A 16936-nucleotide genomic window follows, 5' to 3' on the forward strand; every position below is an offset into this window, starting at 1 on the left:
TTAGTGGACTAATTAGAGGACTGCAGGTTAGCTGGTTAGTGGACTAATTAGAGGACTGCAGGTCAGCTGGTTAGTGGACTAATTAGAGGACTGCAGGTTAGCTGGTTAGTGGACTGCAGGTCAGCTGGTTAGAGGACTAGTTAGAGGACTGCAGGTCAGCTGGTTAGTGGACTAGTTAGAGGACTGCAGGTCAGCTGGTTAGTGGACTGCAGGTCAGCTGGTTAGTGGACTAATTAGAGGACTGCAGGTCAGCTGGTTAGTGGACTAGTTAGAGGACTGCAGGTCAGCTGGTTAGTGGACTAATTAGAGGACTGCAGGTTAGCTGGTTAGAGGACTGCAGGTCAGCTGGTTAGAGGACTAATTAGAGGACTGCAGGTCAGCTGGTTAGTGGACTAGTTAGAGGACTGCAGGTCAGCTGGTTAGAGGACTGCAGGTCAGCTGGTTAGAGGACTAGTTAGAGGACTGCAGGTCAGCTGGTTAGAGGACTAATTAGAGGACTAGTTAGAGGACTGCAGGTCAGCTGGTTAGAGGACTGCAGGTCAACCAGCAGGTCAGCTGGTTAGAGGACTGCAGGTCAGCTGGTTAGTGGACTAATTAGAGGACTAGTTAGAGGACTGCAGGTCAGCTGGTTAGTGGACTGCAGGTCAGCTGGTTAGAGGACTAATTAGAGGACTGCAGGTCAGCTGGTTAGTGGACTGCAGGTCAGCTGGTTAGAGGACTAATTAGAGGACTGCAGGTCAGCTGGTTAGTGGACTAGTTAGAGGAATGCAGGTCAGCTGGTTAGTGGACTAATTAGAGGACTGCAGGTCAGCTGGTTAGTGGACTAGTTAGAGGACTGCAGGTCAGCTGGTTAGTGGACTAATTAGAGGACTGCAGGTCAGCTGGTTAGAGGACTAATTAGAGGAACTGCAGGTCAGCTGGTTAGAGGACTAATTAGAGGACTAGTTAGAGGACTGCAGGTCAGCTGGTTAGAGGACTAATTAGAGGACTAATTAGAGAACTGCAGGTCAGCTGGTTAGAGGACTAATTAGAGGACTAGTTAGAGGACTGCAGGTCAGCTGGTTAGAGGACTAATTAGAGGACTAGTTAGTGGACTGCAGGTCAGCTGGTTAGAGGACTAATTAGAGGACTAGTTAGAGGACTGCAGGTCAGCTGGTTAGAGGACTAGTTGGAGGTTGGCTGGTTAGAGGACTGCAGGTCAGCTGGTTAGAGGACTGCAGGTCAACCTGCAGGTCAGCTGGTTAGAGGACTGCAGGTCAGCTGGTTAGAGGACTGCAGGTCAACCTGCAGGTCAGCTGGTTAGAGGACTGCAGGTCAGCTGGTTAGTGGACTGCAGGTCAGCTGGTTAGAGGACTAGTTGGAGGTTGGCTGGTTAGTGGACTGCAGGTCAGCTGGTTAGAGGACTAGTTGGAGGTTGGCTGGTTAGTGGACTGCAGGTCAGCTGGTTAGAGGACTAGTTGGAGGTTGGCTGGTTAGTAGGGCTCGACCTGAATATTTGATTGTTGGGTACACATTCGATTTTCAATTTTGGGATTCGAATATTGATTTTTTTTTCGCCTGACCTCCGCCCACAGCAGTAAACTTAATGCTCCAGTTCACATCAACGGGAAACCAGAATGAAGCCCTCAGCTCTGTCTGTAATCTGAGTGATGGCAGCGTGGCAGTTATGGGGTTTCGGAACATTTAGTAGGCTTTTAAAAAAAGGTCTTGTTACTTTCTGCTACCGTAAACGGTGCTCATCCCGTCTGCTCTCTCTGGTCTGCGTCGGCGCGACATGGAGTCACGTTTTTGGGGGTGTGCGCGTCAGGCAGGTGTACGTTCAGTGCAGAAGTATAAACTGGCCTCAGTGAGGTTCTCCCGTCTTTAAAGGTCTGTTGGAGGGTAAAGAGCTGGTTTTGGGGTTGATGTGTTGTGTCACAGTGACGGTCCTCACAGGGTGTGCGTGTTCTCTCCTCAGGCCTCAGCAGTCTGTCTGCTGGTCCCAGTCCAACAGAACCAGAACAACCCGTAGCCTCTCCACAGCCGGACCAGTCAGCTGCTTCCTCAGCCCCAGTGAGGCTCACCCAGTCCTCCCAGTCCAAGCAGTCCAGCTTCTACCGGGTGCTGTTGAGCTCTGGAGCCCTCTGTCTGCCAGGTGAGAAAAAACAGGTCTAGACCCGGAGCAGGTACTGACCCCGGAACAGACCGAGCTCAGGACTAAACCCAGACCAGGGTCAAGGCATGAAACGAGCTTCTGGTGGTTCTGAATGTCCACTTGAGTCCGGAGCTCCGAGCTTTGTTTTAGTCTGAAGCAGCGACGATCATGTGACTGATGGTGTTTGAAGCATGATGTCATCACCGGGACACACGGGTTCTGTAATGAGCCCTGATTAGATCCGATCAGGTTCACCGATAAAATGAAGTCTTGGTTCTGGTCCTGTTTCCTCGCAGCTCGGTACATTTTTACACCTCCACCGTCTCTCTGCAGGAACCAGAGACCGCAGTGGCCGCGCTTTGCTGGCGGTCAGCACCACGAACACCGTGTGGTCGAACCCCGACTGTGACAGCGCAGAGCTGCTCCGCCTCCTGCTCTACTACACCTCCACCCTCAGGTAGGAACCCCCACCCGCTCCACCGCTCTCTCTCTCAGCTTACTGTACCGTGGTCCTCCTCTGACGTCACTTCTTGTGTGGAACAGGAAGGAGGTGGCAGCGTTGGGGCTGACGGTGCTGGTGGACGCCCGCAGAGCCGCTCCTGTCCCCGCCCTGTTCTCCGCCCTCAGGTCCCTACAGGTGAGTGTTTTTAAAGTGAGAGGAGGTAAAGTTCAGTGAGATGAAACGGATGAAGTCTCAAGACTCGGCTGTTCAGAGATGAAACTTTATAACGCTGTAGACGGGCGGGCAGACTAAGAAAGTCCAAACCACCGTCTCAATATTACAGTGCCGGGCTTCAAGGTGATTTGCATTTCATTTTTCACAAAGAGCTTCTCAGGATGTTGTTTGAATATTGACACATGAGAACAGGTGGAAAATCATCAGGATCAGGAAGTCAGGAGTCGTCCTCTCCCTGGTCCTGGTTTAAACCTCCTCCTGAGGGGACCAGCAGCAGCACGTCTTCGTCCTCTGGTCTCAGTGTTTCAGCTCCTTGTGAGGGAGGTGGGGGGTGAAAGCGACGTCGTACAGCTGATTAAAGACGAATCTTACTCTGAGTCTGTGTGTCTGTGCAGGAGAACGTACCAGGCTCCATCCACACTGTGTTCCTGCTGGTCAGCAAGGACTCGTCTCTGCGTCCGGACAGACCTGCGGCCACACAGGTAACGCCTGACACCTGGTTACTGTCGAAACCACATGTGTGTGCAGTAGGGACGGGTATCGCTTCTGTCGATACCTTTTATTTTATCAACAGAAGCAGCCCGGTATGGAGTAGAATTGAATCGTCTCCAGTCAAATCAGTACTTCAATCAATACTTTCTGTCACCAGATGGTAGCAGAAAATGACTTTGTGTAGTTTCACTTGCAGCCAAACACACAGAAAGAAAGAGAAGAGCAGCTTTTTCTCCTGCACCATAAACTGTGTAAATAAGGCTCTATGCTGATTTTAACAGCCGCTCACCTTCGGCTGCGTCTCAGGCGTGTTTCTCACCACAAGTTCGGCTTTCTTTTGGTTTTATCCTCTGAGATCATTTAACACGTCTCATTTTTATTTGCTGTTCCCATCACTTGTCACTGATCGATCGCTGCGTTCCATCACACCAGTTAAAGCTTTTGTGGCGCAGCAGCTGATTTTCCTGACGGAGCCTCCGGACCTAATCAGGACGAGCAGGATCTGATACAGTTCCCCTGAACTTTTACGTAACAGATATTTGAAACACGAAAAAAATAAAATAGATAACCTTGCTTGTCCATAAGAACAATAAAAATAATAATACGCTACCAATCAACTACTACAGCTTCAGGTGGCATATCAAGGTATCGAATGAAGTACTCTGTTGTCTGTGAAGTTTCTTAGTTATCCAACGAAGGTTGAGGTCAAGGGCAACTTGACTTGGTTGAAGATACTAGGAGACGTTTCGTCCCTCATCCGAGAGACTTCTTCAGTTCTGACTGACTAAATAAACTAAACAACCACGACACATGGCTCATCTGAAGGACAGAGGACACCAGGTGCACATTTTAGACAGAGAGGATCGACGGTTTGAAAGAGGTGTCAAGGAAGCATCTACACCCGGGTTGAGAAGCCGTCGCTGAACAGAGGAGGGGGTCTACGCCACCACTTATCCCCCACTTTCATCACTTCGCAGGAAACTCGAGCATTTCCTCTTGGCTTCAGGTGAAGATGCCAACGATGGTCGTTCAGACTTGGCCACGACTGAGTTTCCCTACCAGTCATTTCAGAACTGAAGAAGTCTCTCAGATGAGGGACGAAATGTCTTCTTGGATCTTCAGCCAAGTCCAGTTGCCCTTGATTTAAACCTTCGTTGGATAAGTACTCTGTTGGTATTGGTATCACTTTAAGGGTACTGGTTTTGGTACTGGTGTCGTAACATTTTAATCGATACCCAGCCCTAGCGTGCAGGAGGTCAGTGATCAGACTTCTCCCCCACCTCTGACCTTATTTTGGATCTGCTTCCATCCAGCCGTTCTGCAGTCTGTAGTTCTGCACATGCTCTCACCTGGCTAAATATATCAACAGTCTCTGTCCAGGTGAAATCTACCTGAGGAAACCAGGTTTCTCTTACCCACCGCCCGCTCACAGAGAGCAGATTGTGGTTTTCATCATGTGACTGCACACAGCACGTACACACCGTGTGTGTTTCTGTGTGCGCAGGTGGAGGTGTTGAGCTCTCTGAAGTCTGTCCAGAAACACGTGGCGCTCCAGCAGCTTCCCGCAGAGTTCGGAGGGTCTTTCAGCTTCAGTCAGAGCAGCTGGCTCTGCTTCAGATCGGTCAGTACAAACACACAGACACTCTTATTCATGCTCTGATTGGACGACCACAGTCAGGTAGTTATCACAGGTGGCGCCCCTCCCCTCCACAGTGTTCTCCTGCTGCAGTTTTATGAAGCACACTTTGCTGTTCATAGTTTTTCTTTGCTTTTATGTTTCTGTTGGATCGAAATGAAACAGAACCCTCAGATCTTTGTCGATCCGCTTCTTTCGTCAGTGTTCTCACATGACTGTTCATAGTGAACCCACAGAGAGAGAATCGCCAACTCTTTCAGCTGCAGCTGTTTCTGCACATGACAGTTAACGTGTGTGTGTGTGTGTGTCCGTCAGAGGGTGGAGCAGCTGACCAATCAGTGTGAAAACGTCGTCAACCTCCTGCAGAAAACCATCAACATCCTGCAGTCCACACCTCTACCTGCTGCAGCTCAGGTAACACACACCTTTCTTTAACCTTCATGAGGTCACTGACTAATTACAAACACGCCTGTGACCACGTGAACAAACTGCAGGCCTGACCGTGAGCTGCAGATCATCATGCCGCTGGTTCGGTTCCTCAGCTCCGCCTCCCTTTGTGTCACACGGCCGGAGCGCTCAACAAACCTCCCTCTCTTTCCCAGGACGCCGAGCTGCTGTTGTCCAGGTACAAGGCGGTGATGCGTAGCATCCTCGAAGACAGCCGATTGGTGCAGTTACAGCAGGAGGGCGGAGCCTCACTGTCGCGGCTCCGCAGGGAGGAGAGCAGCGTCAGAGAGACCGAAGATTACCGGGCGGCGATGGAGACGGTGTCGTCTCTGTACGAGGAGGTGGACGAGCTGCTGCACCGCCTGGTGACGCTGTCCAACTCCAGGACCCAGGAGCTGCACTTCATCCTGGAGTTCAGGAGCCTGGAGCAGGGCTTCACCGAGGTCAGTCTGAGCACGCTCAGTACGCACTCTGCTGACAGGAAGGTCATCATGTTACTGTGAAGATTCAGACCTTTAGCACATTTCAGTCTGCAGTCCAGCCACACCTGTGACATCCTGCTGCTGAGGTGCGTCACCTCGTTTCATCATGAGCCAACATGCTGTCTCTCAGGATCAGTTTGTGCACCAGAGAGCGAAAGGAAGTGAAATGTCTCCCACACCACAGATCTGCTCAGTCAGCCTCCAGTTCAGACAGCTGTTAGTGGCATCTGACACAAGGGCTGCGTTCAGACTGCAGGCCGCAGCGACCCAAACCCGATGATATGCCCATATGTGACTCAGATCTGATCTTTTTATGACTGTGTGAACAGGCCATGTCGCTTCCATATGCAGCTCCAATCTGATAAAATACGCTGCTATGATCCTGATGAGCTTTATGACTGAATAACATGTTGGAATATTAAAAAGACACCTTTGTGATATATTTTTTAATTGTTATATTAATGAACTGATCAAAAGAAAATAAAGGTTAGATTAATCAATTAAAAAGTCATGTTTAGGTGCAGCCCAGTTCCCAGAATCCCTTTTGGCTTTGCTGCTGTCTTACCAACTAGTGAAATCATACCTGTGTCTCAGGTGAGCTCCTGGCTGGAGGAGGTCGGGGAGGTTCGTCTGAAGAGTCTGAGTGAACCGGAGGATTCTCTGGAGCTTCTGAACAAGAAGCAACATGACTTCAAAGATTTCCACACTACTGCATATGTAAGGCGTGCGCACACACACACACACACACACACACACACACACACACACACACACACACACACACACACACACTCAAACGGCCCTTTCCCCTGAGCTGGGCCCTAAAACCAGGTCTTAAACGGCCCTTTCCCCTGAGCTGGGCCCTAAAACCAGGTCTGAAACGGCCCTTTCCCCTGAGCTGGGCCCTAAAACCAGGTCTTAAACGGCCCTTTCCCCTGAGCTGGGCCCTAAAACCAGGTCTGAAACGGCCCTTTCCCCTTAGCTGGGCCCTAAAACCAGGTCTGAAACGGCCCTTTCCCCTTAGCTGGGCCCTAAAACCAGGTCTGAAACGGCCCTTTCCCTTAACTGGGCCCTAAAACCAGGTCTGAAACGGCCCTTTCCCTTAACTGGGCCCTAAAACCAGGTCTTAAACGGCCCTTTCCCCTGAGCTGGGCCCTAAAACCAGGTCTGAAACGGCCCTTTCCCCTGAGCTGGGCCCTAAAACCAGGTCTTAAACGGCCCTTTCCCCTGAGCTGGGCCCTAAAACCAGGTCTTAACTTTAAACCCGAAGCGGTCGGACCCTCCAGGTGGAGTGAATCCCGGTTCTTGGACTCCATGAACACAGGAGAACGGTCCTGCACACACTCACAGGAGATGTTCATCTGTTTTCTTCTTCTCTCCCTGCAGGAGCGCTGCAGACGTGGCGAGGCCTTGTTGGCTCGTCTGGAGCGTTGGGGCGACATGTCGTCAGCTGACCTCCACGTCTATGAGGCCAAGGTTCATTCTTTCTGGGCTCAGCTTCAGGACTTCTCTCAGCGGGTCAACGCCAGCGGCCAGAACATCGAGCGGGCCGTGCGACTGTACCGCTTCTTGGACCAGGTACAGTTCCTGTCGTGTTTTCTGCAAATAAACAATTAGACAGTTTGCTTCCTGTTTCTGCCGGTACGCGTTCATGTGATGTGCGATTTCAGGCGTGTTGGTGTGGGTGGTGAGCGTTTTTGAAACTGCTAGACGCTTTAAACATTTTAACATCAGAACGAAATGTGTGGACGCCGCGTAGCCGAAATCCACCTGCTGCTTTTTACATGAAATGTGTCAGGGAGCGTTCACACATCTCCTCCTCCCTCCTCCTCCTCCTCCTCCTCCCTCCTCCCCCCTCCCTGTCGTCTTCCTGCAGTGAAACTGACAGCTTGTATTGAGGGAGGTGGGGGGGCGGGGGTGAGAGTGTCAATAATGTTTTGTATCCTGGCCTCTGCTGGCTATAAAGGGGGTGATGGTCACGTGACCTGTACTGTAGGAGTGTGTGTGTGTGTCTGTATCAGTGGCAGCTCATTGTAGTTCAGGACGTCGGGATTTTCGTGGACTCACTGTTGGGCCACACAGAACACACACACACTAAAACTAACACACACACACACACTAAAACTAACACACACACACACTAAAACTAACACACACACACACACACACACACACACACACACACACACACACACACACACAAAAACTAACACACAAACACACACACTAAAACTAACACATACACACACACTAAAACTAACACACAAACACACACACTAAAACTAACACATACACACACACTAAAACTAACACACAAACACACACACTAAAACTAACACACAAACACACACACTAAAACTAACACACACACACACACAAAGAGTCACAGCGTGAAACTGCGTCCGCTGGAAACCCCGTATCTCCACACGGTGTTTGGTCCGGACAGACACGTGTGTGTTAGTGTGTAGTCCAGGTGTGACTCCGGTGCCAAGTTTTCCTTCCTCCTTTCACTCCTTTCTCAAAGTCTTTGTTGCCGTGGCGACCCCCCCTCCCCCTCCTCCTGGGACCGCCCATCTGCCATTCAGCCTGGGGGGGGGCGGGGTCACTGTGTGTGTGTGGTCGGGCTGCCGCTCTCAGTCAGGCTGCAGCGCTTCACCAGAACACACCGAGGTACGATCCACTAACACACACACAGACACACACACACACACACACACACACACAGGTATGCAGCTTTAATAGTGTTGTGTAGTTTGTGTGTAGTTGTTGAGTAGTTTGGTGTTTAGTTGGCGTCAGTTTGACTTCAGAGCGGTCTGTGATTTGAACGCTGCTCCACTCTCTCTCTCTGTCTCCCTCCCTGTGTGTGTGTGTGTTAGCAGACGTTAGCTGGACCCGTGTGAGTGGGTCCGGGTCTGATGGAGGGTTCTGACGTGGTTTTAGGTCCAGGTTGGGATCCGGTTCAGGCTCGGCGGTGACTTTGGTTCTGGTGTAGAATAGTTGGAGGCAGCGGCGTGTCCTGTAAGACGTGCGCAGCGCGACAGTAACTCAGTGGTTTGATGGGATCAGTTGGTTCACCTGCTGCTGGACGCTCTGACCCTGCAGAGAGGCGGAGTTTAGGCTCCTCCATCGTTACAGAGCGCGTCCTGAAGCACGCCGTGCGTCAGACTCCCGGTTTCCTGCTGCAGTGTTTTACCCAGAGTTCACCCTGACAGATTCAGATCTGTAAATAAAGCTGTGTGTTTGTGTGGTTCCTGGTTCTGTGTGTCATGTTCTCGGAGAACGCGGTCAGATCAGCGGTGAACAGTTTGTGTTCCAGCTGGAGGCGAGATACGGCGAGGAGCTCACTTTCTGTGTGACGTCTCAAACACTTTCTAAACATCCTAATCGGGTGGAAGTCACCGACCGACCTTCTGTGGGTGTGAATGGTCGACGCTGTAATCAGTGCGTCCTGCAGTACGCTGCGTGTGTCCTGGAGATCAACCTGAACCAAAACACCAGAACCAGGAGGAGGAGGCCGTTTCTCCTCCTGCGTTTTTCCCGTTGGTGCCTCAGTGAGCCGCAGAGCTTCAGTGTGAACCCTCCTCAGGTCCTCGCTGATCTTCACATCTGCAGTGAGGACAGTTAGTGATCAGATCCCCGCAGCAGAGACGAGTTTGATTCTCAGGAAACAGACTCTAAATATCAAATACAGCTGGAAGAGACGCCGCAGCTGTCAGGTTTCAAAGGCAAAGAGCCTAAAGGTCTGTGGGTCTCTGATGGTTTGTGCTTTTATAAAGTCAATAACAGGAAAAACAGCTGAAGTGATGATCAGTTCAGGATCCAGCAGTCCAGTCTGTTTCCTGCTGAAGCTCTAAAAACAACAGCTGATTGGCTCAGTAAATAAGTTGGTGTATAAACTGTCTGAAGTAGGACCCTCCTCCTCCTCCTCCTCCTCCTTCTCCTCCCCTTCTTCTCTCCTCTTTGGTTGACTGGATCCAAGTCTGGAGTCCTGCAGGGCCTCTGTCCCCAAAAACCAGAGCCTGTCTGGTCCTGGTCAGTCCTGCCCCCCCCCCCCCCCCCCCCCCCCTTCTGTCTCTGCAGCACAGTAACAACCACATGTTATTTTCATTAGAGTCCCAGTCCCCCTCGCCTCTCCTCTCCTCTCCTCTCCTCGCCTCTCCTCTTGTTTTGAAACTTCCAGAGTAAAACAGTGAAGCTGAAATAGTACGTCGATCGATCAGTGATCAGAAGATAAAACCAGCTCTTGTCTGTTTTAATGATTGAGGGCACCAAATCAGTTTGGTATCGCACCTTTAATTCATTCACAGGACTCGAAGGAAACACCTTAAAAACCAAATCTGAGCAGCAGAGGTGGAGACATCCTGAATTTAGTCCAGAAACCCTAGGTCCTACATTTCCCATAATGCACCTGGAGAGTGCCTGGTAAACTGCCGTGTCTCGTTCTCTACATGAACCGCAAAGACCAAAGTCACTCGTTCACTTCACAGACCAACCGTTCAGTGATCAGAGAGAAAAGACGAAGAGTAAACAGCTGTTAGTTGCAGAGTGAATCCAGAGTGAAATGGGTGATGGGTAATGTAGTGATGTCTCACTGAGCGTCCTGCACAGAGGTCAGATGTGTTTGTCTGGTTGGACTGGGGTCTAAACGGGTCACATGCTTATTTCACTCGCTGCAGGCCAGCGACAGTCGCTCAGGGCGTCGTGCTGCAGAACGTAAAGCTGAAGCTCACTGAGAACCATCTGCGGGTCAGAACATGGGTCAGATGTGGATCAGAGGTGGTCAGCAGCCTGAGGGAGCCCTCAGGAGACCTTATGGCCCTGGGACCCGGTGACAGACGGCTCAGCCTCTGCTGAAGCCTCTGAACGGGTGTTTGTCCACCACTCAGTGTCTACTGAGACGCTCTGAGGTCTTTCACAGACACGACGCTTTAACCAGATCAGTGTCATTTCACTCAGCCCCAAGCCCCGCCCCCATCTCCTAACTCAGCTGATTGAATGAACCCTTTCACATACACACACATAGCGCCGGGGTGTGTGTGTGCGTGTGGGAACTGAGCGGCTGCAGTGATCAGGACACATCAGCCAGCTAATCAGTTAGAAGAGCACTGAGCCGACACGCCGCTGACCCACTGGCCTACTGTAGCAGCGGGTGTGTGCGGCTTCATTGTTGTCAACTGTCTGACTGAACTTGGCGTTATGATGATGCCGCACATGTGGGATCTTTATGAGTCGGACAGCGTCAGGTCGGCGTCACTAATTAATATTAATATCCGTCTGAACTGGAGCAGAGATCCTGCGTGAGGGACGACGCTCCGCTTTAAGACGTCCATCCGCTGACCTCACGTCAGGTTCTCCAGTTGAACTTTCACTCAGATCAGATCGGTATTTTCAGTATTTGGATGTACAGCAGTTATTTCAGTGTGTCAGAAAGTATTTCAGGAAAACCTGGAAAACATTTGATCAATTTTGCAGTCATGGAAGACGCCTGGATGGTTGGTGGCATTAATTCAAGTGACTGAAACTCTGAATAAAGAAAGTTTTCTTAAAAGGTAAATGTGAGTCCCTGCTGGCTGCTCCGTTACGTTTTCTTCTCAACTTGTTTTAAACTGTTGAATAATGTCCAACATGTTTGGCTCAGGAGCTGAAGTTTACCTGCTGCTCGCTCGCCTGATTTTTACCTGCTACGGTTGAAGGTTTGCGTTTCAGCTCTGGTGGTTTCACATGTGTTGTTGAGGAAGTTGGATAAGAATGAATGCGGGTCAGAACAGTGAGGGAGCCCAGCTGCATCAAACACCGGCTAACGGCGCTTTTTCACTTTGCTACATTACGATAAAATTCACCGTAACGTGACAGGAAACCGTTTAGCCGTAGCTCTAAGCTTCGTTAGTAAAGGGGCTAACACATGGGCTGTGTTTGAAACGGGCTAAACTGCTGACTCAGAAGGTGTCTAACAGGACAGCGAGGCATCTAGTGCAGTTCGAAACAGCTCGAACGACCTCTTCCTGAGTCTCGGCCAGTTTTGAAGGCAGCATGCTGAACGCTGTGATGCGTTCTTTAAAACATAGTAATCCTCTCTTGATATTTGCACCCAGATGAAGTAGTCCCGTTTTTTTACCATATTACACATGCATATTAATACACCAAGTTCAATGTATTCAGAGTTTAAATAGAGTCTGACGGATGTGCAGACAGCAACATGTCTGAAAAAGCTGCCGTCACGCTGCGTCTGGGTCAGGAGACGTTAGAAGAGTCCTGGAAAATGATCTGTAGAACAGCGCGGGGCCCCTGGAGCAGCCTCCCTGTCCACTGTCTCCATCGTCTTCTGAGAAACACGATCGATTTATCCACCGAGCTTCAGGTGCAAACCAGCTAACACCCGACCCTCTGATGTCACCTGTCACTCAGACACATTTCTGACACATCGCAGACGCCAGCCAGATATCTAGCACGCCAAATATCTGGAGGAGTCGGCCGACTGACGTCCACATCCAGCCAATGAGAGCAGGCGGCTGCTTTTCACTGCAGAACCCTTTTTCCTCCCCTGCTGCTCTCTGTAGCTCAGACCTGCGGAGATAATCCATCCTTTCTCCCAGATTCTTTGTCTTTATAATGTTTGTCTTTATAATAACAAACAGCTCTTTTCTCTGTAGGTTCGCCTCATTTCCTGTTTCACATGTTTTCTTGACATGGTTTGGAGACCAGCGTCGGGTGACACAGTCCTTGTCAGCGCGTGTAATAAGATAATAATAATAATCTTTATTTATAGAGCACTTTTCCAAAACAAGTTACAAAGTGCTTTAACAAGTGTAAAGACAATAATACAAAAACAATACAAGATAAAAGAATGAAAGCATTGAAAAGACTAAAATACACGTTTAAGATAAATATAAAATAATTAAAATAGAATAAAATAAAAGGGATAAAATAAAGTCTAATAAGATCGGGAAAGGCTCTCCTATAAAAGTATGTTATAAGAAGGCAGGCTGTTCCAGAGCCTCGGGGCCCTGGAACAGCCTGGGTGTAGCGTGTGACCCCCTGTCACCTATCAGTCACGTAGTGTGAACGCCACAACGACTTCAAGACTCCCGTCACATGATGGCAAGTTGTGTAGTGTGAACAGCACGGGCGTCGGCCGACGCTGACAGTCGCTTTAGCGGTGAGGTAATGTGTGAGCTGTCTGTAAGGAGGGTAAAGACTCATTCAGTCCGTCAGTGTAGAAAAGCAGGAGGCCTCTTCTTATTTATAACAGCCTCCCCCTCCTCCCCTCTACATAAAGGAGGTCGGCTGCTTTGTGGCGCCGCGGCTACAACTTCAAAGCTTTCTCTACCAGCGTGGAGGGTGATGTCATTCCCTGACCTCCCCCACTGTCTCCCTCTCTCTCTCCCCCTCCCCCCGGTGCTTGGACGAGGAGCTTGAATCCTGAGTTTAGTTGCATAAATATTTACTATACTGTAATTATATACTCTCGTATACTAATGCTATAAATGTGTATTTATAATAGTGAAGCAGAGAGAAACCCTCTCATACCGCTGCTTAGTTTTATTTGTTCCAGAGAGCCTTTAAGTTTCACGAGCCAGCTCTTCAGTTAGGTCTAAACTTTACCGCATTACTGAGAATTTAACGCTAGAATAACGAACACTAAGCCGTTTGATCGGCCGATACGTGAGGGTCAAAGGTCAGAGGTTAATCTGAGGCCACGCCCCCTTGCTATGGCATCACATGTGAACAGCTGACCCTCTCTCTCTCTCTGCAGGCCTATGGCTGGGCGTTGGAGGGCATGCGCCACCTAGCTGGTATCAGTATGGAGGAGTGCACGCTGCCAGACAAATGCCAGGCTGTGATTGGCTGCCTGGAGGACTACCACCGCCAACACCCGCCAATCCCGGACGGCCGGTTTCAGGAGATGAAGGCGGTGGCGGGCGAGCTGCGCGGCGAGCGAGGGCTCCGTCAGTGGAGCTTTGCCTGGTCCAAGTGTCAGGAGACCAAGATGATGTTTGACAGGAAGATGGAGGCGGCGCTCAGGACACGAGACTCCCCCCACAGGCAGCGCTCTGACTCCACCTCCAGTAGAAGCTCCGCCTCCTCCAGGAAAACGCTGTCAGGACTCTGGGGGGTCCACGAGACCTCCTGTCCCCCTGAGGAGGACTCCAAAACCTCCTCCCTTCCTCGTAACACCTCCTCCTCCTCCCTGCTCTCCCTCACCCCCACCCCTCATAACAACTCCTCCTCCTCGCTCTCGCTCACCTCCTCCCCTCCTTGTAACACCTCCTCACTCTTCACCTCCACCCCAGCTCCCTGCCCCTCCTCCCCTCCTGGTAACACCTCCTCCTCCTCCTTGCTCTCGCTCACCTCCTCCCCTCCTCGTAACACCTCCTCCTCCTCCTTGCTCTCGCTCACCTCCTCCCCTCCTCGTAACACCTCCTCCTCCTCACTCTTCACCTCCACCCCAGCTCCCTGCCCCTCCTCCCCTCCTCGTAACACCTCCTCCTCCTCCCTGCTCTCCCTCACCTCCTCCCTCTTCACCCACGCTCCCTGCACCTCCTCCCCTCTCGGCCGCCAGCACACCCCTCTCCTCCAGCGTCTGTTCCGCAGCTCCTCCTCAGGGGAGTCCTCGGTCCAGGTGGAGACCTGCTCCTCCAGTTCCAGCCCACCCCCCTCCTCCTTCTCCTCCTCCGGCAGACGACAGCAGCTCAGGAAGACTCAGAGCTTCGACTGTCCCTCCACCCCCGAGCCTTCGCGGTTCGGCCCGTGCCCACGCGCCCTCAGCGAGCCGGTGCGCAGAGGGAACACGGGCGTGTTCATCCGCGGCCTGGAGGTCAGCAGCAGCGAGGCGGCCGACCACACGCTCTGCCCCAGGACGGCTGCTCACAGCTGGGCAGGACAGCGCCGCGGCCCCGGGACCCCCGGCACCCCCAGAACCAGCGGCAGCCCGGCGACGGAGTCCCGACCCAGAGGAAGGTGAGTGATCGGTCAGGGGGGCGGAGTCAGCAGGGTGGCGCTGGTTAAGTCAGCACTGAACTGGTTTGCCTCATACTTATCCAATAGGAAGTTTTGTGTCTCTATGAATAATTTTAAATCTTCTTTCTCTACCACCAACTACGGTGTGCCTCAGGGGTCAATCTTGGACCTATTTTGTTTTCTATATATAAGCTCCCTCTGGGTGATGTCGTACGCAGCCATGGTATCTCCTTCCATTGTTATGCGGATGACACACAGTTATACCTACCTGTACAGCCCACTGACCTTAGTATGGTGAGTTCATTACAGGACTGCCTTACCGACATAAAACATTGGAGGTCAAATAATTTCCTACAACTTAACTCCAATAAAACAGAAATCCTGGTTATAGGTCCCCAACATCTCTGCAATCAAATTCTGCTCTCTTCTGGCTACTAAATCTTGGCGTGTTATTCGATAGTAATAGTGGTCCAGTCCAGCTTTTACCACCTTAGAAATATCTCAAAAATAAGGCCAAGTTTAAATGTTACAGATGCAGAAACTGTTATACATGCTTTTATCTCCTCACGCATTGATTATTGCAACAGCCTCTTCACTTGCCTTAATCAGAAAACCCTGAATAGATTACAGACCGTACAGAACTCAGCTGCTCGGCTCCTAACTAGGACAAGAAAATATGATCATATCACCCTGTTTTAGCATCATTGCACTGGCTCCCTGTTTGTTTTAGGATTGATTTTAAGATTTTACTCATTACTTTTAAGGCTTGGCTCCTGATTATATTTTAACTCCGTATGAGCCCTCCCGTGGCCTAAGATCTTCTGGCAAGGGCCTCCTGTCTTTTCCTGGAGCCAGACTAAGAACAAAAGGTGACATTTGCTGTCAGGGCCCCCAGGCTCTGGAACGACTTGCCTGAGGAAATTAGGCTGGCATGGTCGGCTTGTTCTTTCAAAGTATTACAGTTTGTACTGTAGACATTTGCAAACGCCGCCTGGAGAGTTTCTTCAGAGCAGCAGGAGACACCTCCTCTAACTGACTGCTGTCTCTCCTCAGTAAGCTGCGGCACGTCGTGGAGGAGATGGTGACCACGGAGAGGGAGTACGTTCGCTCGCTGCGCTACATCATCCACCACTACTTCCCCGAGATGGACCGAGCCGACCTGCCCCAGGACCTGAGGGGGAAACGCTCCGTGGTCTTCGGGAACCTGGAGAAGCTGCTGGACTTCCACAGCCAGTTCTTCCTGAGAGAGCTGGAGGCCTGCTGGAAGCACCCGCTGAGAGTCCCACACTGCTTCCTGAGACACGTAGGACACTCACACACACCTGGACACACACACACACACACACACGGACACACACACACACACACACAGACACGGACACACACACAGACAGACACACAGACCTGGACACACACACACAGACACGGACACACACACAGACCTGGACACACACACACACCTGGACACACAGACACACACACACACACAGACACACACACACACACACAGACCTGGACACACACACACACCTGGACACATAGACACACACACAGACACACACACACACACAGACCTGGACACACACACACACCTGGACACACAGACCTTGACACACACACAGACGGACACACAGACCTGGACACACACACACAGACAGACACACACACACACAGACTTAGACACACACACACACACAGACACACACACACACAGACTTAGACACACACAGACACAGACACACAGACACAGACACACAGACACAGACACACAGACACAGACAGACACAGACACAGACACACACAGAGACAGACACACAGACAGACACAGACACACACACACAGACTTAGACACACACACACAGACTTAGACACACACACACACACAGACTTAGACACACACACACACAGACTTAGACACAGACACACACACACACACAGACTTAGACACACACACACAGACTTAGACACACACACACACACAGACTTAGACACACACACACACACAGACTTAGACACACACACACACAGACTTAGACACACACACACACAGACTTAGACACAGACACACACACACACACAGACTTAGACACACACACACACAGACAGACACA

General features: G+C 50.9%; 1 protein-coding gene across 1 annotated transcript in view; it reads left to right on the forward strand.

Annotated features, from left to right (window-relative positions):
• Positions 1–16936, forward strand: part of plekhg4 (pleckstrin homology domain containing, family G (with RhoGef domain) member 4) — a 26960-nt gene that overhangs the window by 4827 nt on the left and 5197 nt on the right. The window contains exons 4-15 of the mRNA XM_046032022.1: positions 1958–2134; positions 2468–2591; positions 2678–2771; positions 3206–3292; positions 4807–4923; positions 5254–5352; positions 5541–5828; positions 6462–6584; positions 7254–7445; positions 13621–14029; positions 14396–14825; positions 15879–16128. Of these exons, the coding sequence (XP_045887978.1) occupies positions 1958–2134; positions 2468–2591; positions 2678–2771; positions 3206–3292; positions 4807–4923; positions 5254–5352; positions 5541–5828; positions 6462–6584; positions 7254–7445; positions 13621–14029; positions 14396–14825; positions 15879–16128 (2390 nt within the window). The remainder of the gene's footprint in view (positions 1–1957; positions 2135–2467; positions 2592–2677; positions 2772–3205; positions 3293–4806; positions 4924–5253; positions 5353–5540; positions 5829–6461; positions 6585–7253; positions 7446–13620; positions 14030–14395; positions 14826–15878; positions 16129–16936) is intronic.

The sequence above is a fragment of the Micropterus dolomieu genome, linkage group LG20 (assembly GCF_021292245.1).
Source record: "Micropterus dolomieu isolate WLL.071019.BEF.003 ecotype Adirondacks linkage group LG20, ASM2129224v1, whole genome shotgun sequence".
In the NCBI taxonomy this organism is placed as follows: domain Eukaryota; kingdom Metazoa; phylum Chordata; class Actinopteri; order Centrarchiformes; family Centrarchidae; genus Micropterus; species Micropterus dolomieu.